This window comes from Poecile atricapillus, chromosome 20 (assembly GCF_030490865.1).
Source record: "Poecile atricapillus isolate bPoeAtr1 chromosome 20, bPoeAtr1.hap1, whole genome shotgun sequence".
Lineage (NCBI taxonomy): Eukaryota > Metazoa > Chordata > Aves > Passeriformes > Paridae > Poecile > Poecile atricapillus.
In genome coordinates, this window is record NC_081268.1 from 1,335,100 (window position 1) to 1,354,189 (window position 19,090).

The following is a 19,090-nucleotide window of genomic DNA, read 5'->3' on the forward strand; positions in this document are numbered from 1 at the left end:
TCTCAGCCCTGACCCATGGGTTTGTACAAACATTTCCTGCTCATTGTGACAATGGATGTTCTTGTTACTGCTAGAAAATCTACTTGGCTTCAGGTCTTAGCCTCTCTAATACCTCATGACCATCAGTTTTACGGACCTTTAATTAGTAAAACTATTTCTCTGACTTTTTTAGAGATCTTGAGTGTATCAACAGTGTTTGAGCCATTTCCCAGTCCTCTGTTGGGATTGCTCCCCTTGCTCACAGAGCAGCTGGAATCCTCATAGGTGTGTGAGTTTTCCTGGTTTAAGTCACCCGTCGTTTTGGTGTTCACATTGAGTGTTTGTGAGTAGGAGAACAGAATAGCTGTACTGGAGGGAATTTGGACAAGAAAGATAATAAAAATACACTGGAGGAGGTAAAGGAGATTTAGAGATGGGAAGAACTAAGGAAGGCTTAGTTAAAAACCAGCAAACACCAAGTAAGTCACAGTGTGGAGCAAGGCAGAGCCGTGCTGTGAGAGGAGTGCCAGGTTTGTGATAGCTGGAGCCCAGGCTCCCTGAAGGGGTGATTTTATAAATCCCTGGGTCTGGGTTACGAGTTCAAGCAGTGGCTGATGGATAATCTGGTCTCTTTGGTTATTAGTCCCAGCTCCTGGCTCGTTTGTCCCTTCCCTGGCTCAACACTGGGTGTATCAATTGTAACCTTGGCATTGCCTCCCCCATCTGGCTGTCCATTTTTCTTGGATTTCCCATTATCAGGACCCAGCATTTCTTACAATTCTGCCCTCCTTGGATTTATATATGTAACTGACTCAGCGTGCCAAGGAGTCACATTAATTTCCTGGTGGCTGCTGTTTACTCCTTCCCTTGCCAAAGCAGTCTCAGCTCTGGGGCGTCTCTGGCCAGGACTACGGCGTCACCGGCACGCTGAGTGTCTGCACCTGGGCACTGACAGGAGATTTGTTACCTGCTACCGGTTTATTTCCCCTTAAAAGTAAGTCCTGGAGGTAAAAAAGCAAGAGAGGTGGAGAGAAAGAAACCCACCCTTGTGTTTTTCACCAGCTGTAGCTCTGTTGTGTTTTGTGAGGTTGTGGGTGGTGTCTCAGAGGGTCCCGGGAACATGAGCTCAACCAAAGATTGTTCAGGTCTATCCAAACAAAGTGAAGGAATGTCCCGTGTTCTGTGGCAAACCTTCCTTTAAATGAGCAAAACTGGTTTTTTTCTTACCCTAAAAATATGGCAAGAGGCGGTATCTGTTCCATAAAAATGCTTTCTTAAAAAACAAATTTATTATGTTGGGATGGATTTTAATAATACTTTTAGCTATGCCACTATGAATAACTTTAATCTTTAAATTCCTATTACTTCTCTAATTTATAATCACACTGAAAGATCAAATGGTTTTTAACAATATATTGAAATTAGCACATGGCATTTAACTCCCTGTTTTATGCTCTCATTATAGATTTATAGCATTGAATCCTTTTATTCTGTTACTTAGAATTCCAAGTGATTAATTCTAGAAACCCTTCCTCTTCCCAAGGCCCTTGTAGTAAGGAGAGAGATGGAGATGCAGAGTTACTTTGAGTGCTCTGGAGGAGGGGCTCAGGATGTGCAATCTTTGGTTTGTTTAAAATAGATTTCTGGGTGAAAGCTGCAGTCCTACCTGCAGTGGATTAAACATCCTTTTCTTGTAATGCAAACCTAGTAGATCTTCATGTTGCTGGGTGTTTTATGGTTTATTTGTCAGTCTCCAGGCCACTGAATACATTCTTTTTATCCAATAATAATAAACCCCATTATTAGTTGATTCTTCTTGGTGTCTTCAAACAGAACACTTGAGTGGCTTGGCTGTGTGTGTGATTTTGTTCTTTTGGCAAGCCAAGGCCAAGCCTTGCTGAGTGGGTGTCTGTGTTCCCTTGGGGGCTGAGGGCTCCTCAGGTAGTGGGGAAGAGCTGCAGAAGAGAGCAGAGATGCAGAAACAAGGGTTATGTACTTGGGAAGTCTTAGGCTGGCTTGTTGGGTCCCTCTTCCTCCCCATCCCACACATAATTTGGTTTTGTTTGGATTCTGCAGGAGCATGGGATCCTGCAGCGAAGTTCAGGCTCTTCATGGAAATCTGTGAAGTCATGTCTGGATATTTCATGTCCTTTTTACAGATAAACAGCAGGGAAATAACTGGAATTTAAATATTCAATCTTCTTCCAATTTTAAGCCATAGCAGCATATTTTAGTTTTCCTGCTGAACAGAATTCCATCCGCCCAGATTTTGTATAAAACCTGTCACACTCTCTAATACATTCTGATGAAATTCATTTCCTCAACAGGGCCACGTTGGTACAACGGCAACCAAAAAAATTGATGTCTACCTCCCACTGCACACAAGCCAAGACAAGCTGCAGCCCATGACCGTGGTGACCATCGCCAATGCCAAGGTGCACGACCTGATCGGGCTCATCTGCTGGCAATATACAAGTGAGGGACGGGAACCCAAGCTGAAGTAATGCTCTTTCTTTACTACCTCTTGACCTCTAAATTTCTCCTCTGCAGCCTTTTTGCATACTGAAACGGATTTCCATGTCAGTGTTTGGATATGTAACTCTTAGCACCTTCACATTTATCAGTATTTCCCTCCGAGCAGCACATGTGCACCTCCAGCCATTTCTCTTTCAATTAACTGCTGTGTGCTGGGAGATGATCAACAGGAAGGCTTGGATCTGTAAATGAATCATCATTTCAAAACTATGTAAAAATAATGCAAACTTTATCTCTTTTGGTGTCACAGAGGCATCTGTTATTTCATGTCCCATCTATTTTTTGGTAGTGTTCTTAATGGCTGAGATCACAAGATGTCAGATAAAGTCCAGAGCTCCCCTAAGTCCCTTTGCTATGCTGGAGCACTGGCGGTGTGTAGTAAGAGCTGTTCCTTTTTCCTGGCAGATGACATGAGATGCTTAATAAGGTTCTTCAGAACAGCTCACCTGTTTGTTTTAGTTTAAAATTTTGTTTGTTTGTTTTGTGTAAAATACTTCTGGTTTTGCTGGGCCATAGAACATGAAGTAAGAACTTAGAGTAGATTATTACAGAGCTGTCAGTAGCAGTTACTGGCAGGGGTGTCCCTGGTGCAAAGGAGGTTGATAGTTTTGTTGGGTTTTTTTCTATATGAGCCAAATTTCACTTTTTTAATTGTTCCTGGAATAAGGAATGAATTGGGTGGGGGTTTTTTTGACCCTGAAGTTTGCAGCTCATTCTTTCAGTGTTTTTCAGGAGCCCTGGGGGGCTCAGCAATCCTTGCTGCTGTGGTAGCACAGTTGTGGGGGGAACAGGAGTGAGGTTACTTGGGCTCCCATGTTTGGAGTTGCTGATTTCTGTTCCATAGACAGGGCATGCAGGAAAGCAGCCTCCTCTTGAAAACAGTTCTATGGATATTCTTTCTTTGGATATGGGTTTTCCCTTAGCTCTTCTCAACAGACATGTGGGATGTTCCTGAGGTTAAGCACCTGGGTTTGATTTGTCTTTTTTTTTTGTTCTAGAGAAGAAATATAAAATTATTCTCAGATGGTGCCATTTCATTTGCTGTTATTAATTTCTGTTCATTATATCACAAGTTCAGAGAAGTGTCCTTTGTGTATGATTAGGTTATTTTTTAATGAGTAGACACCACTGATGTCAGTCTTTGGGCACACACATATTTTTCAGGAGCACAGCAGAGCTCAAATGGAGCAGCACCCATGAGTGGAGTGTTCCATGAGCCATCACTGCCCACAGCAAAAGGCAACAGTGGGAAGAAATGAATTTCACTGTCTGCCTTGAAGGATAAGATGTTATGACGTGTCAAAAAGTGCTCATGAGCAAGGAGGTTGTCCAATGTAATCAAATCTCAGGGCAGGAGGAATCAGATAAATAATGGAGGTGTGAGTTCCCAAGAGCACGTGTTAGACACAGCAGCAACTGAGAATCTGGGGACAAAGGCTCAGATTAAGGGGCAGAGCCTCGAGTTTCCATGAAGTTTGTTTTCATGTAGGTTCTTAATTATTCCTCATGTCTCCATCATCATTTTGTTTAGCATTGCTGACTGCCACTCCTGAAGCAAGGATTGACTTAACTGTAAAAACTAATTCTCATATTTCCAAGTAAGGAAGGAGCTCATCTAGGGTACCCATTCTACATTGGCCATTTGTTCCTGATTCAGCCAGGTGAGAATGTGAAAAGACAAAATGGGGATCACTGTGACACTGCACTGAAATACATCTATGGAATGCCTCAGATGGGTATACAAGGCATGCAAAGTGACAACTATACCTGCTAGTGTCACTGTGAGAATAATGAGGAGGTTTTAGACTTTATAATTAGGAGAAACAACCCCTTCTGTCTTTAGGAAAAGAATATATTACTGCCGAATTCCTTTTCCTAAAAGATAGGTGTAAGAGTCTGAAGTGAATGAGTACTAGTTGACAGCTTTGAGAACATTCTGTATTCAATTAGGCTGCCTTTTTTATTATTTGTCTCTATTCAGTCTCTTGGTTCTAAGAGCCACTGACAGTGCTGGCATCCCTGTCCCTGGCCTCTTACACATGAACTTGGGTTGTAACCCAGCAGACCATTTTCCTGCCAGCCCTCAACAGATGTTCTGGAAAAAATAAACAAAATCCCTTTCTAGGAGGAAATTAATAGTGAGATGCACAATTCAAATACATTTGCTATTTTTAGAAGTGAGGAATGCTGTTATATTTCTCAGTTTTTGTGCTGAACTTGTAAGTTCCCAACTTCAATCTCACTCAGCCTGGTAGACGTTCAAAGTGCAGAACAGTTTTTACTCACTGGACTTCTTTTCTTTTCTTTTTTTTTTTTTTTAAACACATTGTGACAAAATCTGTGTTAGTGTTCAGGAGCCCAGTCCATGACTGAAGCCATCTGTAACTCATTTGCTGTATGTGATTTAAGCAGTGCTGTGTATTTGTCCTGTATGTGGTGGGACAGGAGCCGGTGGCGCTGGGATTGCTTTGGGACTGGGCTGGGTGTGCTCTGCTGCCCCATGGCCCTGCTTCTCCAGTTTTAATGGCAGCTGTGCAAATGCATCAGGATCCAGAGGAAAATGCTCACCCATTTAGCTGGAGTTGGTGCACACCAGAGCAAAGGCTGGAGAGCCAGCAGGGCAGGGCAGCTGTGGGCAGGGGACCCTGGCAGTGTCACAGCCTGGGGGACCCCAGGTGTGTGCAGGGGCACAAAAGGATGTACAGGGCTCGGTCTGTAGCCCCCAGCAGGGGAAGGATGAGCCATGGGGTGCTCAGAGGGATGGGGCAGAGCTGGCACTAGAACCCTGCCAGGGCCTGGAGGGGCTCCAGGAGAGCTGGAGAGGGACTGGGGACAAGGGATGGAGGGACAGGACACAGGGAATGACTCCCACAGAGGGCAGGGCTGGGTGGGATACTGGGAAGGAATTCTTGGCTGTCAGGGTGGGGAGGCCCTGGCACAGGGTGCCCAGAGAAGCTGTGGCTGCCCCATGCCTGGAAGGATTCAAGGCCAGAAAGTTTCTTCATTAGTATTTGCAGAATTTTTGAAATGTAGAGTGGCAAATGTTGCTGAATTACATTTTGGTTAGCAAATTTGCAGCTTACATTAACAGCAATGCATCATTATTCCCTGTTTTCTATAATAAATGTCTTAGTCATGACAAGATGCCTATAGATCACCTGGACTAAGCACTCTCAATAAAGCACAGTTGCAACCAAAGGTTTGTGAATTAATTGAGAAAATTGCAAATCAGGTAGTCAGTGAAATAATTCATTGTCACATCCAATCAATAAACTTTGTAAATCAACTCATTTAATTCAAAAAATGATCTATATAGATCAAGCGACCAATTAAACAATTAGCATACACTTTACAATTAATTAATTTAAGCATCAATCATGCAATTAAAACTCCAAATTTAAACTGCAGACTTTAGAAACACGCTGCCACGTGCACCTCCAGCTTTACTGCATGGCTGGGGAAAGGCCTGAGTGCTGGCAGGTTTACAGTCAGGAAGAATACTTATTTTCAGGTCAATAACTTAAACTGAAGTAACAGTTGAAATAGATTTCAATGTTTGGAAATTATGATTAATACCTGTTTGGTAGCTATAAATAGTTGTTTCCCTCTGGGCTCTCATCTGTGGAATGAAAGAGGCTCAGCTCTATATTTCTTTCGCATTGTATCTGTTTCAACTTTCTGGTTTAGTTCTGCTTGTTGGTGTTTGTCAATTTGTAACTGCTTTTAGTGACTGAACTTAGGTGCTTAGTAAAGGTAAGTTTTCTGCTAATCATTGCTACTGTGTTGGACAGATTTTTTACTTTTCCCATAGTTCATTACCCTGCTTACCTGCCTGAGAGCACTCTCTGCTTTTCCAGCCTACAGACACTAAACTTTCACAGTTGTTTGATCTGTGAAAAATCACAGACCACTGCGTGTTTGCCTTTAGCTCTGAAGTGTAGCTGTCATATAAAAAAATAAATTTTCACAAATGGAGAAATATTACTTTTTTATGAAATCATGAAACTTTTATCAATTTAAGTGTGTTTTAATTGTTGTCAGGATTTGCTTGTAGAGCAGTTACAGACAGAGACTGCTTTGCTCTGAGGTTTGGGGTTTTCCATCACCACGGGGTTATGGCAGCAAGATGTGTTGGGACCTTTGTGGACGTGTTTGTGCCATCAGTGGCTTTTCAGAGCCTTGCTGCTGCAGGGTTTGGTCCTGCTCCCCGTGGCTGTGCTGACTGAAGGCGCTCTCTGTGTTCCAGCGACAACGTCAGCGCCTACTGCCTGCACATCGCCGAGGACGACGGCGAGGTCGACACGGATTTTCCACCCTTGGACTCCAACGAGCCCATTCACAAGTTTGGCTTCAGCACCCTGGCCCTGGTGGAAAAGTACTCGTCCCCGGGGCTGGCGGCCAAGCAGTCGCTCTTCGTGCGCATGTGAGTACAGGCCTGGCCTGGGGACAGCGCCGGGGCCAGGCACCTCCTGCCTTCCTCCTCCTCTGCCTCCCTTCACCTGCCTCCAGCAGCACACGGGCCACACGGGGGGGTGGTGCTCTGCAGGGAAGTGATTTTATAGAAAAATAGTTGCAGTGTGGCTTAGTCACAGTGCTGTGGTTGAGAAGAGAAATGAGCAGTAACCAAGCACACCAGTTGGAACAGCACTGGACATTCCTCTCCCAAGTCCAGAAGAGTTTTGATGAGGGACATCCCATCCACCCCTGAGACCTGAGCTGTCTGACTTGTAGATCAAGAAGAATTTGCTATGTCCTTATCAGTGAAGTAGGGATATATACTGTGCTTGATCACTTCTATTTTTCTTTACTTGTGAATGAAAAATCTCTTAAGCCATCAGAAGGCCTTAATTACTAGAACAAAATGCCAGGAGCATAAGCCACTTCTTACTTGGGAAAAATAATTCATGTTTGGAGCTCTTGAAATGAAAATGCTAATAGGGTTTTCCTGGTTATTGGACATTACTTACATTTCTTAACACTACAGCTGCTTCTGGTTCTGAATAATCAGACATTTTTTTAAAAATCTGGCTTATTTAATTAGTTTTTATATTTTTTATTGTGTACTGTGTTTCTTAGTGACGTTCCAAAGCATCCTATGGAAAGCCATTGTCAGAAACCCCACGTGTATTCCCAAAGGCCACATTCACTTTGTTCCACTGCATTAGGGCACTGGGAAATAAAACATTCTGGCCCCAGTGTTCACAAGTAAGTTATTCAAGGCTGAGATGCTGGGCTGTGCTGCATGGAGGCCGTGGTGAGGAAGGGGAGGTCACTGTCAATAGACAACTCTGAATTGTTGCTGATTTTTCATCTGGAAGAAGTCCCCTTTCCCAGCCCCCTCGCTGCCCCCAGTGCTGTGCTGGGAGCCTGAGCTGGGGCCTGTGTGCAGTGAGCAGCTGTGGCTCAGGGCTTGCAGGAGGTGGCACTGCCCTTCCCGTGGGACCCCAGAGACCTCAGGGGTCCAGCCTAGACAGGAGAGCTCTGCCTAGGGTCCAGCTGCAGGTCCTGTAGGAAAATGCAAAATCTTTTGGTTTACCATCATTTGTGCTGATGTGAGGAGCTTCCTTCTAAGCTTGGAAGGTGCTGCTGAGGAGATACAGGACAGCTGCATCATAAGCAGTGCTCTTCTGAAGGGTCAGTTTGGTTCCAGTGTCCACATTTTAATTTTAAATGGCTTGTGATTACTGTGTAAATAGATAGGTTTAAATTAGAATTTCTAATGTGTGCCCTAGAATAAAGCATTACTTGATCACTTGATCAAAAGGTTGTTACCTCTGGAAGTTTAAATGTATGTGCTGTCTTTTTTAGGGAGTTGTTGTAAATTCTATGTCTTCTTTCTCCCCTGTCACCTTACCAGTGCATGTAATTGTGGTTTTATATTTTGCATCTCTTTTTTTCTCCTCCTTGTGTTGAAGTATCTCAGCTGCTGCCATGTCAGCCTCGTGACTTGTAATGTTTATTAATACTGAATCACTGTTGAAAAATGTTGATGCTTGTGAGAAGCTCAGTGCTGGAGCCATGTCTCATCTCCGGTCTCCCCGTCCTGTTTGTCTGACGTTGTGCAGTTGCTGATCTGAGCGCGGTGGAACCCCGCCAGGGACCCCGCTTCAGCAGGACATGTTTGAGCAGAAACAGTTTGCAGAACTTTATACACTTCAGCTCCTGCCAAGGCAAACTCTGAGCCACTTGAGTTAGTTATAAATACCCAGAGGTGGTGGCTGGAAGTAGCCCACAGTGCAGTTTATATTCCGAGCTGGATGTGGATGTCTTTGTGGCTGTACAGAGTAGTAAATAATTGAGTTTGATTAGGGAGAGGGACCTCATTATCCCCCCACCTGTGCCCAGCTGGTAGGGGAGGGTCGAAATGAAGCCATTAGCTGTCGCTCTTACTGGCATCTCAAAGAGCTCAAATACATCTGTGTCTTATTTTCTTTTCTGGCACAATCAGTCGAGCAAGCTAAGCAGGCATGACCGAATTTGGCAAGTTCCAAGGACTCTGGCAAAGTTACACAAGGAGAAGACGGAGGGCAGTCATTCTGGCTGCTCACTGCCCATTAGTCTAGCGAGTTATGTTTTTGGAAGGTGGCTGCTGTGGAAAGCAGAGCTTTGTCCAACATCAGGCGCGGCACTCACACATGGCCCCGCTCTCTTGTCGAGGGTGTTTGTCAGGAAGAGCCAAACAAAGCACCACATCCATGGAAATACAGACTTCTTGAGGTGGTGAGGTCATACCTGAAGGGCTTAAAATAAATCTGAGCCATCATAAGGGCTTTTTCCCTTGGAAATTTTATTATTGGAACTTGACACACTTGATCTAATGGTGTTTCGAGGAGCTGTAGCTCAGCTGCCAGTTGGCACATGGAGGAAATTTGGCATCCAGTTCCTCTGCTCTGTAGCACTTTTTTTCTGTATTGATATTGTACTTAAATTGCTTTGACTACTATATACAAATTTTCAAAGCAGCACCTCTGCCATACCCGGTAGTTTAAGGTTTGAAACCCTTTTAAAAATACCAGACTTGCATTGTGCATTTGCAAATTCAGTTCAATGCCCTGAAATGTGCTTTTTCTAGGACTTCAGGAGCACTCCTCAAAAGGCCTGTTCCTGGGTCTTACATGGGGTGGGTAATCTGCAAAGTACATTTTAGACTATTCATATAAAATTTGAGACAGTTAATGTGGGTGCAAAATTAAGAATGTGGCTCCCAGGGTAGTGGAGAGGGAGGGGTAGGAGGGCACCAGAAAACTTGACCAAGGTCTAAGGACTGTTATAGTGGTGTCACAGTGCATCCAGTTAAACCAGTGGTGCACAGAGCTATGTAAGGCCAACCTGAGATGCACAAAAGCAGGCCATTTAGGCTCAGAATAAAAGTTGTGGCTGGCATTAGTTAGTCTGGTTCCTATCACTGTGCACTTTATCTTAAAAATTACCCAGCTTAAGGTAAGTCCATTGCATCAGCTGGGATTTTGAGTCTTAACTTGGACTTTGTGCTGATCAAGTGGAAATTGCTATTAGTCACTCCCAGTCACTTCCAGCCATGCCAGCTGGTTATGCAGTGAGCTTTAAGTGCTATAAATTCCACTTATGGAAAATAAATTCCACTTCTGTGTTAAAAAAAAAATAATTAAAAATTAAAAATTTTAAAAATTGCTCCAGATTGGAAAGGAGCTTTTCAAAAAGTTCTCATTCAGAATAGAAGCCTTTTGTCCTTTCAGTGTAGGGTGTTTTATTTTGTGGGAAAAGGGAGGACCCTGCCTGTTCCCGTGGCACCTCAGCAACACGAGGAGAGCCCTTTGTAGCTTCTGTCTCTGCTGTTGTTTCCCTTTCCCTCTCCTGAACCTTGCCACCCTGGCTCCGGCGCAGAGGCTGTAAAAGAAGATGGAAAGCCAAGTTACTGCAGAATGATCACTATCATTAACATTCACGGGTGGTTCACTTATCATTCCTGACTGCACAGACATGGCAGCCGTTATGAAACGTCCACAGGTGTAGCACGATGATACATATTACATTGTGCCACAATGGATTTATGTATTCTGTAACAAAAGAAAAGTGTAATGAAAAAATACAGAAGGTAATCCTTTATTCCTCCACTGCACAATTTATCAGTAATGCCTGTGGATGATAAGTGCCAGGGATTTCCTTTGCTTGATTTAACCTTGTCACCCAGGTATGTTTTTGCAAAATGACAGAAAATACAAGCTAAGGAATTTCTTTGGCTTCCAATTTGCCAGCAGCAGTTTTAATTGATTGACCAGCATCTGCTTGTCTGTCCTATTTTCAGTGTGTTGACTTAAAATAAAGGTATCACACCTTAGCAGAGTGAGGTAAATCACGCTGTATGTGATTGCAATTAAGGATGTGCTGGGATGGGGCTGAGGACAGTCCATGGCCAGTGCAGAGCAAGCTGGGGAGTGCTCAGGTGAGGTGGGTGTGTGTTTCTCTGGCACAGCCTCCTGTGCTGCGGTCACACAAGGCAGGGTGTGGTGGGTTGGTGGTGCTCCAGAAGATCCTGTGCCAAGCCTGGCTTCAGGACACCCTGGCAGCACATCCAGTGACAGGACAAGGAGCAGCGGCCTTAAACTAAACCACAAGAAGTTCCACCTCAGTGTGAGGAAGAACTTCTTTCCATGGAGTGTGGCAGAGCCCTGGAACAGCTGCCTAGGGAGGGCCTGGAGTCTCCCTCTCTGGAGACATCCCAAACCCACCTGGACACATTCCTGTGTCCCCTGCTCTGGGTGAGCCTGCCTGGGCAGGTGAATGGATGGGGTGATCTCCAGAGGTCACTTCCCACCCCAGCTAATCTGTGATTCTACAGGGCTTCTCCTCTGGGCACAGGAAACGTGCTCTGACCCACTGGCATGGCCCCAGGATGACGGCAGCAGCTCTTTGGTCTGGGTTTAAATCCTCCCCTGGCTCAGATGTGCGGGGTTGCCGAGTGCTGAAGTGTTGTACTGAGGTTCTGTGGTGCTCTGTGAGAGGGGAGCCAGGGCAGGGAAGGGAGCAGCTGGACCAGGATGGGGGTTCAGCCCCTCTGGCTCTGCTCCAGAGCAAATAGCCAAGAATTTACAAAAGTGGGGTGTGCCCTGCGCCTCACCGCCCTGCCAAGCCCTCACTCACGGTTCGCACACTAAATATAGCAAAACACAGAGGCTTTCTTATTTTGCTTTGATCAGTAAAATAAACTTTTAAAGATTGTTCTGGGATGAGATCCAGCTTCTGAGGCAAAGAATGGCCATGGCTCGGGCAGGGGTTAGTAATGGAGTGTCAGGGAAATCAGTCTGACAGTTCTCAGGCCAGCTGCTCAATGGAAAGAGTCGGCCGAGCCCACTCAGCCCGGAACACGAGCGGGATCGCAGCAGCCTGTGCTCTTTAGCAGCTGAAGTGTCAGGAGCTGAGAGAGAATCTTCTGTTTCTGGGATGTTCCCGATCCGTGGGCGTGAGCAGCCCTGAGCTGGGGCCATCTGCTGATGGTCACTGTGCCCAGTGGGAAGGGGGCTCCAGGCCTGCTCTGATTGGGGTGAAAAATGTTAAAAAGCTTAAAAAGCATTTTGTACTAAGGGGACAATTGTGACTCTGGTTGTTTTGGCCATAGCCGGTTTTGGAAGACTTCTGTTGCCTTTGCAATTTTTTTTTTCCCTGGAGTATTTTAATTTATTTATTTTGGTTGGAGATTTCTGGAAAATTCCTGTAGGTCTTGCAGAGCATTGTATGAATTACCTGGAGGCACCGGCTGTTGTGATGGCCTGGTCCAGCATGGAGGGCTTTTCATGTAGCACCTCAATGAGAAACCTTGTGTTGTTTAAATAAAAGCACAAAGGTAGTTTCCTTTTAGTGATTATAACTGTAGAATAGGTTTCTCCCTTTAAAGAATCCACTGAGTCTTGCTCAGCAGGTTGGTTGGGACTGAAGCTGTGAAGCTTTTGGGAAGCGAGGGGCTGGCCAGGGCACTGCTGGGCGAAGGGCAGGTGTTGTGTGGTGCTTGTGCAGGTCATGGGGCTCCACGGCAGCTTCAGGGGAAATTTGCTCCTCAGTGAAGTACTGGGGAAGATCTCTGCTCATTGAAGGTGTTAGCCAGAGCCTCTGAGCCATGGGGCTGTTCCCAGGATGACAGTGTCACCTGCAGACTGGTGGCTCTCCCTCCCTCAGCTCTGCTCCTGCTGCACTGAACACGTGGCAGAAACAGAGGGAAAAGTAGATGCACGAAAAGGTTGGGATTATTTGGTTTGAAGATGAGTAAGATAGAGTAATAAATAATAAATGGTCTGGAGAACATAAATTTGGGGCTTTTAGGCAGTTTCATTTTGCCAGGAACAAAGGGAATTGAAAATGAAATTCAGATGAGACCAGTGCACAACCGAGGAGAGGGAATCTTACTCCAGGGAGGGGGGGAACGTCCTGAGCCCAGGCTTGGCTGCTGGTCCCAAGAGCACGAGGGGCCTGCAGGACATGGAGCTGTGACCAGCACGTGCCCAGGCAGGGGGTTCCTGGCCCCATGTCACGCTGCAGTGAGCACCCTGAGCACAGCAGTGATGGTGAGGGCTTCATCCCAGCTGGGTCATGGCATGGGCTGGGGATGCCACATCTGACATGACCTGAGCTCCAACCTCTAGTCCAGCGTTTGTGTTTCAAAGTGACATGTAATCTGGGCTTGTTTTTCAGGATGTACTTGTGTTGCTTGGATTGCTTTTGCCTGCCAGTTGCTTTTAAAAATATTCCAGCTGTGATGTTCATATAGAGCTGTACTCCCTGATTAAAATTCCTGGTTGCCAGATACAAGGCTCCTCCTCCTGCCCAAATAGCTTTGCAAACCAGTTTTTTCCATGCAGAGCAATCTCTCCGGTGGGAGCCTTCAGCTCTTGGATTTCCCTGGAACTGTCTGCAGTGACATCTACTGACATGAGCTGAGACTGACTGCGAGGGCTAAGGGGCAAAATTTACTGATGTGCTCATTCAGAGTCTCTTCTATTATATTGTCATCTTCTCTGCTTCCCCAGGGCTGCCCCTCTCGGTGTTTGGCAGCAGTATCCCCCACAGCTGTCCCCATGCTCTTTGCAGTTCTTCCCCTGTGTGGCCTCTCCCATGGGTGATGGCCAGAACAGGCACCCACTGCCTTGGATCTTTCTGGGAGATTCTGTGCCATTGTGTTCACAAACACATGTCCAAAGAAACCCCTTTAGGTTGGAAATACTGCATGGAAGTAATACCTCGATAGTGCTGCGAATTTGCTGTCACTGAGGGGTGTTCTGCCGCTTGTCACTGACGGCTTTCCCGTGTGGGACACGGGTGAAAATGCCACTGCAAACTGCTTCCGTGTTGTGTGCTGTAAAACACCCCACACACACAAGCTGAGGAGCCCCCCAGGCACGATGGCTCATTTTTCTCTTCTAATGCTGAGCACCAAGCGATCCAAAATAACAATAAATTAGGAAAATCCTTACACCCCTTGCCTTGAATGTCAATCCATTTTGGCTGGTTTTGTCTCTGCCTTGCTAAGGCAGTTTGCTTGGTTTCTCCTTTAACTTCCCTTCACAGCCCAACTTCGTTAACCGTGTGCCTAACGAGTGCTTTGCTTGAAGCTAACGAGGGCTGCGGGGAGCTGCCAGTGATGATTGTTTTGTAAAACTGCATGTGCATCTGTCTTGCAGAAATGCTGCTCATGGATTCTCACTTATTCAGGTGGACAGTATGAAGGTCACCATGAAGGATATCTTACAAAAGGCCTTAAAGAGAAGGAAGGGATCACAGAGAGGCTCAGGTGGGTTATTTATCGTACTTTCTAGAGGGCAGGGTGTTTTCTCCATGAGTATATTTTATATCTCTTTTTAACTGTTGTGAACGTTGCTCAGATTTGGGGGATTGTGTCCCAGCCCCACTCACAGCAGTTCTGTGCACAGGTCTGTGTTCTCCATGCTGGCACAAAGCTGACAGTGCAGGAGCTGCATAATGTTTGCTGCAGAGCAGTATATCCATTCCTGCAAATATTTATTTATGATAACAAAGCCATTTGCATTCAAGACCAGTTCATGGTAATTTGGGATGATGGGTAGAAGTACAGCAAGTCCAGCCCATGATAGAGTTTGCATATATACTTTTAACTTATGTAAGAAAATTATACTTAGTGCGATTTTAAATAATTTCAAGGATTCATTGTTACTTGTAGTGAAAAAGAAAAATTTACTTTCTACAATGTTATCAAAATAGTGCTGTTATAGTTTAAGCATATGAACACTTAAAATGGGAAAATGTACAATGCTTGTATTTCTATTTTAAACAATGTTTTTCTGGGGGGTGCATTCACATATATGTCAGTGTATATATTTCAGAAGCATAAGGCTGAGAGATCTTTCCAGCAACAAGAAATAATTACTGAGAGAAATTGCACTGAGTCTTGTCACGCAACAAAGGAACTTTAATATAAACCCATCTATATAGTGGGAAAGATAAGGATCTTGTCTTTGTAAATGAATGAAACCTCCTTATACACCCTCAGTTTTAACTATGGGAAAAGAAAATAAACCCTGTTCTCCTTAGAAAAAGTAGTTCAGTGCAGTTTTTAAATGTGTGTATAATCTGTCATGGATTTAATTAGCTATCTTCAGATGAGAGCTGAAGTTTTAATAAAAGTTAGAAGAGATAACACAGTGAAGGACACGGATGAGCTGTCTCAAGGCCATATTCCAAGGGAACGATAAGAGCTGTAAAAAATGGCAGAGAAGAGCAATTGAATGGAGCAATGAAAATCTGATTCTCGTAAAAAAAAAAAAAAGCGGGGGGGGTTGGTGGGGTGGTGGTGGAGAGGAGCAGTGCTGGGGGTGGAGAGGAGCCCCGCCAGTCTGCAGCAATTTGGAGGGTGGCCAGGAGCCATCACTCACCCCGGGCTGCGGCGCCTCCGTCCAGATGTGCCAGCGGCACGTCCCGGCCCTTGCCAGCTGACTGCGCCGTGTGATAACCAGCTCTCTGGATGCCCATCACTGGCCGCAGAGATAGAATTAAATGATGATGATCTTCCCACAAGTTGGGAGAGGAAACAATGCATATAAATCTTGATTTCATCTCAGCATGAGAAGTCTTTATCCATCATCACTCATAATGAACAAGTCGTTAGCGGCGATGAATGGTGTTGGGGTTTTTTCAAACACCTCTTTTGTTCACTTTTTGGGTGACTTTTATTTATTTCCTGGGGTCAGATTTCCTTTCTCTGAAGGGAGGTTGCTAAAGGATTCACTTAGCTCGGTCTTTAAACTGCTTCCCCCCTTTGTGTAACAGATGTTATATTCTTTGTCCATTTGAAATTTGATTCTGCTTTGACTTTGTTTCTTTTGCTCAGTAGTTTAGAAAAGGAATGGACCTGGCATTTGTTCCTTCAGCTAATTCGTTCACTTCCGCTGCCTTGGCCCTCCTGCTCAGAATCCTTTGCAGGAACAGGGTATATAGTGGTTCAAAAAAAAAAATATCCAAACCTCTCCTTATTCACAATTACATTCCTCTCCCAAAATATGGCTTATCAGGCTTTGGGGGGGTGGGAGGGCTTAGGAGGGTCTTGCTGTCATCTTTAAAGCAGCAGCAGCAATTGTAGCTGTGTGCACAGAGGGGACCCTCTGGATCCAGACAGGCCATGCCAGTCCCCATCTGTGAGGGCAGGGAGAACCCAGGATGCCACCACAGTGGGCACAGAGAGACTGGAGCAGGAGTAGGAAAAGATTTTGCCATCATTCCTCATCTAGCAGATCCCTCATCATTGGAGAGGATGTGCCTCTGTCACTGGCAGATGCAGGGATAAATGGAATTGCAGATCAGAGCATTAGCACAGCACGGGCATGGACCAGGGTGCTTCAGGTCATTCTTAACCAATGGATTAGGATGTCAAAGTTCTGAATAAAAGATAAGATATAATTTAGGAGAAGCATTTCTCCTCATTCAGCAATGTTTCCTTTACAGCTGATTGGTCTGATTTTTAAAAGGTTGTTACCAAAAATAGACTGAATGTGTTTATTTAAAGTTTTTGGAATAGTTTAATAAAACTGAAATGCCTGTGAGCTTTTCTGCCTGTCTTCAATGGGCCTCCAGATCAGCCTTTTCAGGAGAGATGAATTTATTACATTACAGCTTATGCTGTTTTCCAGTACTGGTAGAAGCAGTTGCTTTCTGATCTATTTTCACCACTGACTTACAGGACATTTTCCAGACTAGTCCTAAATTTGTAGGAAAATGCAAACCTGGGTTGGCTACTTTGGGTGAGGAAAATTTGAGGAATTCCTGTGTTACAGTTGGGAAGGGTTTGTTCACCATGACCAGGGCTGAAACACGAGACTGGTTTTCTCTAAATAATTTGTTCAGCCAGTAAAAATTATTTGTTGCAGCAAAATACTGGTCAGTAGGAGACAGAAGTAGGCTACAACCTTTGCTTCATAGAAAGAGGCCTGAAAAAGCAGAAACAATATTCTCATTGTGCCTAGCTCTATTTAGATAAAATTATTGCAAACCGTTCAAACTATTTTACCTTCCTTGCAATTCTTCTTTCTCAGTGTCTCAAGGCTTTTGACATATGAACTCTGACCATTTTACAATAATAATGTTTGAGCCAGTCAGGGGGAAGTGCAGGTGCTGAAATAACTGGATGTGTTGCAGCTGAGAAAGCCGTGGCCCTGAGTCCCTTCCTAGAGGATGTGGTTGTCCTGCAGCAGGACTGTGGGACCTGGTGACCTGTGCCACCACAGGGGGGTTAATGGGAATGCTGGATCATCTCCTGCCACATGCCCAAAGAACCAGCGGGGAGAAGGGCAAGGGAATGGCTGCAAGTTAGGAAAAAGTCTGCAAACACCAGTCAGGGCTGCATACTGGAGAAGATAAATCTGCAGAGGAAATCGTTGAGGCAGATGTTTAATTAGTTGGAGCCAGGCTGGATAAATCAGGATAGGAGCTGTCCATGCAGCTATGCTGGTGTGCCTTCCCTTCCTCTGGGCTGGTGTCGCTGGCTTCAGAAATAAACTGCTCTTTTTGCTGAGGAAAGAAGCAGCAGAGAGTCATACAACCTCTGGCTTACTGTAATGGATTCCCCTGTGTACACTCATAAAATAGAAAATGTAATTGATGTTTTCTTATGGTAATGAAAACTAACGAAGTCGAATACTTTATCATCAATTTGTTTAACCTATTGCGTGCTCAGCAGCGTGTATTGCACAGGCATATTTTATGGGAGGGCTGGAAATAAAACACTGCAGTTGTGGGATGAGCTGCTAGGGGAGACTGGTCTAATCCAGGATGGAGCACCTTGAGGGGGCTTAGGGGCACTGCTCATGCAGGAGGGTTTTCTGAAAATAGCCCAAATGGGAGAGAAAGAGCCTGAGGATGGGTGATGCCCCAGCCACAGAGCTGGGAGCTCCATCAGTGCCACAGGGACCTGGCTGAGCACAGCATGGGCCTGGCACTGCTCAGGCACTAGGATAACAAGAACCCTGGTGTCCAGAGGTGCTTTAAGGATTGTTTTGTATAAACCTGCCATGCCTACATCTCCTTTCTTTAAGCACTTCAGTAGCTGATGGTGTAAATATAAAATCTCTGCAGTGTGGCAGATCTGCAGAAAAGAGCTCACATGCTGGAGATTGGGAGCATAAGAACTTCCTGTTCTCCTTGAATTTATCAGTAAAAATGTCAGATACCATGCTGTCTGGATTTTGAGCAGCTCTAATAACTGAGTCCTGAAAAGTTGTTTTAGAAGGTGAGATTTGGGTGTTTTAGTACTTGGGATAATTCTGCTCCCCAGAGATCAGCAACAGCCTTAACATTCACTTCTGGAGCAGGTAGCTGTTGGGCATGCTTGAAAATCTCACCCTTAGGCTTTGCAGAGGAAGTTTTGTAGGTCATACAGATCATGTTGCAGAACTGCAAAACACCATTACCCCTAGAACTTAATCTGCTGTACTGGGAAATGATTTTCCTCCTCAGTCAGTCTGGTGTGTGTTTCTGCTGGTCTTACTTTCACCAATACTCATATGTTACCCCATTAACATGTAAGAAAATTGGGTTGTGGTAGTTGTGCACTTTAAAATCTGCTTTTTTAGGGAGGCTCAGTGGGACCAAGGCAGGCACAGTTCTTCCAAGGTGGAAGGCACAGCCCATGCTCTGATCCCATGGCTCAGCTGAGGCTGACAGCAGCCCACAGTGTGCAGCAGGCAAGGAGATCTTATCAGGCTTTTTATATCTGCATCAAAGCCTGCACTCAATATTCCCTATAAAATACGTTTGCATGGATTACGATTTTAAGAACATAAGAAAGATGGTGACTTCATCCTTGATACTTCATGTATCTTGATGCCATGGTGATTCTCAAATTAAATATGTGCAGGAACTATATGTACACTTGGAAGTTATCTCCCTGCCTGTGAGCTGTCTCATTCCTGCTGCTCTTCAACAAACACATTCCCTGGGATGCCAGTTGCCTTCTCCTCCAGAGCTCAGCTGAATGGACTATAAATACTAATGCAAAGTAAATAACAATGCAGGGAGGATGTGTGCAGAGGCTTTGTTTTCAAACAAATTAAGCATTGATGTCAGTATATAAAAACCGAATGTT

At 44.9% G+C, this 19,090-nt stretch overlaps 1 protein-coding gene across 9 annotated transcripts in view; it reads left to right on the top strand.

The window, feature by feature from the left end:
• The window catches only part of MAPKAP1 (MAPK associated protein 1), an 89,845-nt gene that overhangs the window by 39,830 nt on the left and 30,925 nt on the right, over positions 1-19,090 (top strand). For all 9 annotated transcript variants that reach the window (XM_058853318.1, XM_058853316.1, XM_058853325.1 and 6 more), the window contains 3 exons: positions 2,307-2,479; positions 6,761-6,937; positions 14,163-14,272. In XM_058853318.1, the coding sequence (XP_058709301.1) occupies positions 2,307-2,479; positions 6,761-6,937; positions 14,163-14,272 (460 nt within the window). The remainder of the gene's footprint in view (positions 1-2,306; positions 2,480-6,760; positions 6,938-14,162; positions 14,273-19,090) is intronic.